The sequence below is a fragment of the Notechis scutatus genome, chromosome 3 (assembly GCF_049901735.1).
Source record: "Notechis scutatus isolate UNSWTSFEM ecotype Mainland chromosome 3, rNotScu1.2, whole genome shotgun sequence".
Lineage (NCBI taxonomy): Eukaryota > Metazoa > Chordata > Lepidosauria > Squamata > Elapidae > Notechis > Notechis scutatus.
Window position 1 is genome coordinate 64,118,681 of NC_142011.1, and position 9,335 is coordinate 64,128,015.

General features: G+C 36.0%; 1 protein-coding gene across 1 annotated transcript; it reads left to right on the forward strand.

Moving 5' to 3' along the window:
* On the forward strand, window positions 1–8,440 carry DMRTB1 (DMRT like family B with proline rich C-terminal 1). The gene is made up of 4 exons (XM_026665668.2): window positions 1–1,047; window positions 3,309–3,544; window positions 5,409–5,553; window positions 7,610–8,440. The coding sequence occupies exons 1-4, from the start codon at window positions 624–626 to the stop codon at window positions 7,708–7,710; spliced, it is 906 nt and encodes a 301-aa protein (XP_026521453.1). The 5' UTR covers window positions 1–623; the 3' UTR covers window positions 7,711–8,440.
* The last annotated feature ends 895 nt before the right edge of the window (window positions 8,441–9,335 follow it).

Here is a 9,335-nt window from a genome sequence, read left to right on the forward strand (position 1 = left end):
TTACTGTCTGAAGTTCAGAATTGAAACAAATGGAGCAGAATGATTCTAAGGTAGCACAGGTATCAAATTCAATTACTTGACTTGTATGTTGTATAAAATGTTCTCCTCTTTTCATCAGCAGCATCTCAATTAATACTGCACACCACAGATTCTCCACTGAATCACAAAACTGTAGTTTGCATCCAGCTTCTTAAATCTTTTTTGCAGAGAACGGAATGTCTTGCCTTCTGCTCACAAAAATTATCTGTGGCCCTAAAAAACAAAAACTCCTTCTTGGCAAAGAGACAAGATCTGTAGGTTTTGCAGGGATGGAAGCCCTTTTCAAAATGTTGAGTTACCATTAAAACAAAGTTTCCCAGAGTAGTTCTGTCTCCAGAAATAAAAACAAAAAAGGAATTGAACTATTTTGTCACTTATCACAAAATACTATATTTTGTGAGCTGAAAACCCAGCACCAAATGTTCCTCCCTTCTTCATGAAGCAGAATTCTTCCCTTTTCCTAGGCTAGGGCCCAGGCTTAATTGCTAGATTGTAGCCATTTTTTCAAGCAAGGAGAGTAGATTACAGTGCATACCATTTTACAAACGGTGTGGATCTAGAAGAGAGAGAGAGAGCTGTCAGCCATGGAGAACCAAGATGGGTCTCAGTCTCTTCGGGCTCCAAAATGTTCACGTTGTCGGAATCATGGCTTTGTGGTACCAGTCAAGGGTCATGCTGGTCACTGCAGGTGGAAGCAGTGCCCATGTGAGAAATGTTCTCTCATCACTGAACGCCAGAAGATCATGGCTGCGCAGAAGGCCTTAAAAAGACAAGGACCAGACTCACCACCTAGAGAGACCTTGCTTTCCACTCAGGGTAGGCCGAATGAAGAAGAGGCAGCCATTGCTAGCAGTAAGAAGGGCCTAAAAATGAATTCCTCAGAGCCTTCCACTCATGGGTCAGTTGTGCATGAAGGAATTAAAGTGACTTCAGCAGTTAGCTCCAGTACCAGAACAACAAATAATCCAACGCCACCTAAACCGAGCTCTCCAACCTTCATAGATTTAGGTATGTGTACCAGCCATAATTATTCAAACATTGATGATTAGCTATGTCTTCTCTGTTTATGAATTTAACTTTCTACTTGTCCTGAGCCTCAGCGATGTATGTATCATACCTGCTATGCCAATTTATTATGGGTGATGATTTGGATTATTGTTTTTTTCCCCTATCCAAGTGTGGTATTACTTAGCTGTTTATTTATTTATTGCAGCTATCATATCCTGCTTGAAAGCTGCTCCACCATGCTTCATTGTTGCAAAACTAAATTTACACAGCCAGGATCTGTACTATAGGAGTCAAATGAATTGCAGCAGGCCCAACAAAACACTGACCTGCCAATCGAGCAAATATAAAAACAAAGAGTCTGGAATTAATATGATTTGTACTATGTTTTTACCACATTCCTTTCAGCAAAGGGAATATTTCAGTATTAATGAAAATAATTTGCTCGATTAAGTAGTGGGATTCAAAAAATTTTACTACCAGTTCTGTGGGTGTGGCTTGGTGAGCAGGGTACTGTAAAATCTCCAGTCAGAGGTGGTATTTGTCAGTTCTCCGAACTACTCAAAATTTCCACTACCGGTTCTCCAGAACTGGTAAGAACCTGCTGAATACCACCTCTGGCTCGATTGCTTTTTGTATGAACAAAACAGAACAGACAAACCCTTGACTGCTGCCATCTTTTGTAACAATTTATTTTTGCATTTAATTGATATTGTGCAAGCTGTGTTTTGAAGACTTTAAAGATGCAGTTTATTTAAAGGAAGTACCCTAATTTAAATTTCTCTGTAAAATTCATATTGCAATGGTTAGTTATTTTTAAATAAAATGGTTAAGATGTTAATCAACATCTTAAATACAGCAAAGGTTTAGAAAATATTATATTTGTGGAGTCCTCTGTGAGCTTGGTTGTTTTCTTGCAGATGTTTTCTTGCGCTGAAGATGTTAGTTTATTTGGGTAATGAAACATCTGCAAGAAAACAACCTCTCATTTAAACCCAGAGCTACAAATATTCTCCTCTAATATTATATTCAGCAAGCTGATAATGAACATTGACTTAAATCAACAGGTTCAAAATTGTTTATCAAAAGTAAACCTGAAACACTGCAAGATGTTATACTTTCCTACTTATTCAGATTTTTTGTTACATTAAAAATAGCTTATCCTCCATTCTGCTCTCCTGCTGTTTTAATTGGGATCCATGTTGTGTTCTATTTATGAATATGGATTGCCATCTACTGGCTTGATATAACATTAAATAGTATTAAGATACCTTGTGATTTATTTTTGTTGCTTGATCTGATATCATTAAGTTTTCTACTTAAGAGAAAAAATGAATTTGTTTATTATGGTTCATTCTAATTCAAAGGGTCACTGAGTTATAGGTTTTTATTTATCGAAAAAATCAGTTCCTTGTTTATATAGCTTTTTTGTTATTATTGTTGCTTCCACTTCCTAATTTTGATTTTTTTTTTGTTACCTTTTCCTTTTTATTAACTCCCTTTCTTTGTTTTGATATTTTACATTTTTATGAAAGTTTTGATTAAAAGAGGAGAAACAATTAATTGAATTAGTCCAAACTAGAAACAGTAAAATACAGTAACCCATTTTATGTTAATATATCTCCTATTCACAAATAAATAAAATTGATTTAGTTTGAATATTGTGTAATATATGTTTCTAGCCTCAGCTTCTCTGTGACCAACAAAGGTCTCTATGCGTTCTTCCAATTGATACAAATCATGAGCAACAGCTCTGCTTTATCTTGCCATTTTAAGGTGTCTTGATTGTAGGGCCTTTTACCTCTCAGTGGAACAATTATGTTTATAAAAGCACTTCTTGCATTTAAGCTGTCCACTCATTCTTCAATGTTCTCATGGATATACCTGATAGGACACCTAAAGAGTATCTTTTTGAAAGTTTAATTAGCCAAAATGCAGCACTTTCTGGGTGTTAAAATGCCATACAGAACTTTATATGTTGCTGATACCAGCCAGTTTGGTCTAGTTGTTAAGATACCAAGCTAGAAAGCAAGAGGCCATGAGTTTAAGTCCTGCCTTGGCCATGAAAGCCTGCTGGGTGATTTTAGGCCATTGACTTCCAACTCACCTTCCTGGGAAAAATAAGAGGAAAATGTGTGTTGGATATGTTCCCCCCTTGAGATATTTGTAAAAACATTATAGGCAGGATACAAACAAACAAATAAATACTGCTAACCCATTTAATTCAGTCACCATCCATTTAATCTAACTTTTATTTTTAATAGACCATCCCAATTTGCCTCAAGAATGTATTGCTGTATGTCCAGAATTTGGGGAGAGGGACCCTCCCAAAATGTATCCTGGTTACTCTGGGATGTATCCTTATCCATTTTCAATGGGATTCACTATTAATCAACCAGCTTACAGAAGTCCATCTCCTGCACCTGTTTTGCCTCTGCAAACAAGTTTCAGACACTTTTCCAGCAATCATGGACCAGGTAGTGTTCCTGCTTCTATACCAGTAAGTATAGTTTTCTCCACACATGGTTTAATACAACTCATAGAAGCATAACACCCTCAGATGTCTTTTGCAGTTAGCCATTGGTGTAATAATTTTGAATTGGTGGCATATTTCAAATTTTGATTATCTTGATTGTACAGTGGTAAAATGGTTATCGTGTGAGGAAGAGTGAGTCACAAAGCACCAGAAACCAAACCAGTAATATTGCTGCCCCTTTCTATCTACTCTCCCATAGGAACATTTTTTTTTAACCAGATAGTCACATGTCCACATAAAGAAAGCACCTGGCTGCATGTATTTCCAAAAATGCATCTGAGCTCAGTTTTTGGCAATAAAATGGATGATAGCGCCTGGCACTATGCTTTTCAGCATATTCACATTCCTTTATTTTTTTTAAATTAAAGAATGATAAAAGTGCCAAGGGATATGTCTGAAGAAAGATTCCCACACCTGGTTGCCATACTGGAAACCCAGTAAGTTTGGATAGTATGCAGACAAGATTGACGAATCATGAATATCTGCTAGGGTTGTACACTAATTTAAATTCTGTTGAGCTCTATTGTAGTTATGTTAATAGAATTTCCGAGAAAATCTCAGGTGTTCTACTTTTAGAATTGTCCATTTAAATTGGCTGCACATTGGTATGTCCACATCTGTCAATAGAACATTGCTTTGGATGCACAGATGATGATTTACTCCATTATAATGCCTGGTTTAGAGCCCACCTAGTTGATGAATCACAGTTACCGCTGGATTGGGCAGTTAATATAAAAGTATGGGGGAAAGGACTGTGAAAGTAGATGGTTCTATAATGTCTGAATCAGAAACAGTACTTCTTACACAATGAACCTGCAAAATTTCTATAAAATGAATTCCCTCCCATGTTTCTTCCTAGTACTTAATTACAGAAATGCAAGCAAAGACATAGCAGCTAATAGTATTAGCCCAAACTGTAAAGGTAAAACCATTTTGTCTCCTCTATATATGTCAGAAAAATATTTTTGAAAAAATAGCTATCTTTTTTAAAAATTAGGAATGGACTAATTAAAATATAGGAATAATTTTAAAAGTGGCAAACATACAATGTTGTCTTCTTTATTTGAAAAACATAGTGTTGAAGTGTTATTTAGCTCTTTTAAATATGGATTGTTAACTATCCAATGCCATTGCTAATGTAACTGTTGCTGCTGGACCTTAGTATCATTTATTTACCATTTGGTACAGGGATTTGGATTTCTTTTAAACGGTTGTAGGAAGTAAATGTAAAATTTGAAAATATTCTTCATTTTCTTTCCAATGATAAAAATAAACCTAATAAAATTATGTATGATAAATAAAGTTAGGTTTCTGTCAGATTGACTTCCATTTTAATTGCTTTCTGCAAGCAGCTGAAAACTAAGCTCTTCTAAAGGAAATTTGGCATGTGATGCCACTGTGGCTAGGGTACACACACACACACAGTATAATATTTTAATGTTTAATCTGATCGTGGCTATTTTAATTGTAATTGTGTAGTTCGTCAGCAAGATGTAGATTATATGCACTGTGTGTGTGTCTATGTGTGCATACAGAGATGATAGACAGATAGACAGACAGACAGACAGACAGACAGACAAATAGATGATAGACAGATAGATGATAGAGGTAGGTAGGTAGGTAGGTAGGTAGGTAGGTAGATAGATAGATAGATAGATAGATAGATAGATAGATAGATAGATAGATAGATAGATAGATAGATAGATAGATAGATAGATAGATAGAACATAGGATAATGAAATATATTTTGGCCTAAATTTCACATTTTATAGCTACCATCTGCATATCTCAGTTCACCAGCCATTCGTGCACCTTTGTTTTTATATAGCTACAGGATACAGGTGGGGATTTCCGGCCAGGATACTATACTCCACTCTCACCCTTCATACCCCGAGGCTTTCTGCCAGGGATTCACTACCTTCCACCACCTCTCCAGCTCAACCTTGTGACTGAAGCTACAAAGGAAACATCTGGTGAGTAATCAGAATATTTGGTTGTGCAGCTGTTCCACTGATGTTTGCAAGGCACCTACAGATATTCTTCAACTTAACAGTTGCTTAACAACCAGCTGAAATTACAACAGAGGCTTTAAGGTCCATAAAACATTTCTGCCCTTTGTAAAATGTCATGCCATCCCTGCCCCTCAGTCACTTGACCATATTTCAGTTACTTGGCAACTGCCTCGCCTTTATGACTGATGTCCCATCATCACACTTACAACTTACAATGGGTTCATACTTACAACTGCGGCAATTGCTTAACAACTGTGGATTCACTTAACGACCACAGTGATTTGCTAGATACACATGATTAGATTTAGATATAGTCTAATAATGCAACTAGATTTTAGTAAGAAGATCAAACAGAATTCATAATGTTTATATTGTGCAGATTCAGTCTACCTAAATTGTTTTCTATGTACCTTCCTGTACTGCCTGCATAATTCCAATAGCAAATGCTTTTATGATCTCGGAAACCAAAAAACTATTTTTAATTATTAGCCAACATTGAGAAACATCAGCTGAACACCTGGTTCCATTATTTGTTCAAACTACAGGGGCATGTAAATCAAGCATAGGTTCACTTTAATTGTATCTTAATTATATCTGGGATTAAATCATGATCACATCACAACATGTGACTTTGGGTGATAATAAACTGTTCTCTGAAAATATTTAACTTAAATTTTAACTCTTGTCTTCCTCAACCATATAAGAACAATGAAAGAATAGTTGTATAAACTTCAAAAATTGTTTAGTGTTTTACCCAAATAATTTATTGCAGGAGAGTCATATTAAATTTACTGAGAATCATTTTTAAATTCTTTTTGCACGTATAAATAGGGACTAAGTCAGAGGTGGTATTCAGCAGGTTCTGACCAGTTCTGGAGAACCGGTAGAGGAAATTTTGAGTAATTTAGAGAACCGGCAAATACCCTCTCTGACTGGCCCCGCCTCCATCTCTTCTCTGCCTCCCAAGTCCCAGCTGATTGGCTGGGTCTTTTTTTGTTGCCCTGCACAGGAGAATGGAGCTGGAAAGGAGGTTAGTGGGGAGGGGGAGGGAAGGGAATGGGGATTTTGAAGTAACCTTCCCCTGCCACGCCCACCAAGCCACACACACCAAACCACACCCATCAAGCCACGGCATAAGTGGCTTTTTGTCAACAGGAAAAAACTTTTCCTAAGTATGTGATCTAATATATTCCAAGATACTTTCTGTCCAGGAAGTCATATCATATTGCCCATTCTCATAATTAGGTTACAGGTAGTCCTTAGTCCTTGAGTTAACAACCATAATGGAGCCCACATATTATGGTTGTATGTGTTATGACAGCCATAAAGCTGTCGATCATATGACTGACCAGGTTTTATGACCATTTTTGCAGCAATTGTTAATTGAACCCATGGTTCACTATGGACCAGTTTTGCAAAAAAATGGAAGTGAGTTCCAGTTTTTATCAAAACCATCATAAAATGCAATCATGTGACTGTGGAACACTGCAAATAGCCATAAATGTTGCTTCATTGGTGAGCACCTGAAGTTCAGTCACATGATCAAGGGGAGGAGTAACGGTCAAAACTTTGAATCCAGGTTGTAAGTACCGCTGGTAGGTCTGTTGTAACTTCTAATAATCATTAAGTAACTGGTTATAAGTCGAGTACTACTTGTACTTGAAAAATGGTTCTGTGTTGCACAGCTACAGACAGTCAAATAGCTCAAATAATTATTTTCAAACTAATATTCTCAGTAATTGCCTATTTAAAATATCACCATGCACATTTATATTTGTTTACTAGGCTATTAATATATTAAACAAATAGGAAATAAATGTGTTCAAGGTGAAGTAATAAGTATCTTTGTAATACTTACTGCAGAGAGGGCTCTTCAAACGACACTCTGTAAATAACAGAATTGTGTTGTGAAGAAGAATGTGTTTTGCTTTTGTTATTTAAATAATAGTCATTGAATAAAACATAAGAATTCTGTCCAAGCAGAAATTGTAGACTATTTTGTGCTTCTGTGTTTTAGTTTCCACTGAAGACAGCCAGGATTCTGCAGTTATATGTAAGCCCAGCCAAACATCTCAAGAAGATGCCTCTGAAGATTGTTCTTCATACAATGAACAGTAAATCTTCACCATCTAAGCTGAAATATTATCTTCAAGTGCTGCCTTGCTATAAATTTTATTTTGCATTATTTTAAACTATATTGCTGCTGATCCTAATTTATCAGTCAGATAAAATTAGAATACAGCATTTATACAGTTCTATTTGCATTAGTGGTGTTTCATGTTCACCTAATATGTCCCACTAGAATTGGTTGTCTTGATGCCAAGTTGCAAGTTTAGAAAGATATGCCTGTATTGAAAATCATCACTGCAGTCCTCTAATTGCATGTCAGATAGTGAATGCAGGCAGAACTCAGAAGTTATGTATATTTTGAGAAGCCAGATGTGCTCAGTAAATATTTATGACTACCATAAAATCTGAGCACAATTTAACATATTGCCCAGCCTTAGCTTTGGAAGGAAACATACTGGTTAGCTTTAAGATTTTCAGCTTTTATTAGTTGATGTCAGCCTATAGTGTTAGTTGTTGTTTGCTATAGCAGTCTTTTTCAACCTAGTACTATCGATATATATATAGAAATTGGAATTATGGAAACATGGTACAACTAAAGGAATCAAGTAAGAAAACACATGAAAAGATTAAACTACCAATTCCTCCATGCTAAGCTCTGCTAAATTACAAGAACAAATAGTTCATTTTCAGATGCCGTGTTTCAAGTTGAAAAATGACACTAAGAAAACCTGTTTTTAGCTAATAATTTTGTGTTAATTGTATTTCTAGCTTAGTTCCATTACCTGTTGTAAAAGTACTTATATTAGCCTAACTTTGTATATGTTACAATAAAACATTTTCAAGTGGTGGTACACTCTTATATATCTTTTCTTCTATGCAGATTCAAAAATTACGTTTTGAAATGTGTTAGGCAAATACTGCTATTAGAAGATAATCACTAATGAGTTGATGAAGAAATGAAACATTCAAAGTAATATCATGTAGTCTCCAAATCATGTAGTCTCCATATTGGTTATTGCAAGAGTGTGGCTTGTGGAAATTTGAAAAGTGATTCTTGCTTGTCTTCCCCTTTGAGAGCTATAATAGGCATTAATAAAAAGTTACCATTTTTTTTGTTAGGAATGTTCAGCAAAATGTTCAGCTTTAGAGTGTTGGGAAGAGGGTCTTGGGAAGGCCTTAATCAAGTGCTGCAAGGGGTTCACTTGAAGCAAAAAGAGAGGTGATTTTAAAGGTTCCAACTCCAAGTCTGGACCAGCTGGAGTCTATGCCAGCAATTTTCCAATTTCACAACATTAAGATGTGAGGATTTCAACTTCTAGAACTCCAGTTTGCAATTCTGGGAGTTAAAGTCCACACATCTCACAGTTGCCAAATTTGAAAAACTAGTCTAATACCTTTGACTGGAAAGCAAAGACAACTCCAGGCATAATCAAGGGGTCCTTGGTACTCTCTGAGCGTGGTTGTTTTCTTGCAGACATTACCCAAACTAGGTAACATTGATGTCTAGTTTGGTGTAATGAAATTTAGTCGTTCACTGATATCACTTTAAAGTTACACCTTAAATTTAAAAAGACACACAGTACGTTTGACATGCTTTCCATGTAAGAGCATAAAATGTCTTTCCAACAGACGGAAAGTCTAGTCAGTTTTTCTGTAGGAAGCCCTCAAGCAGG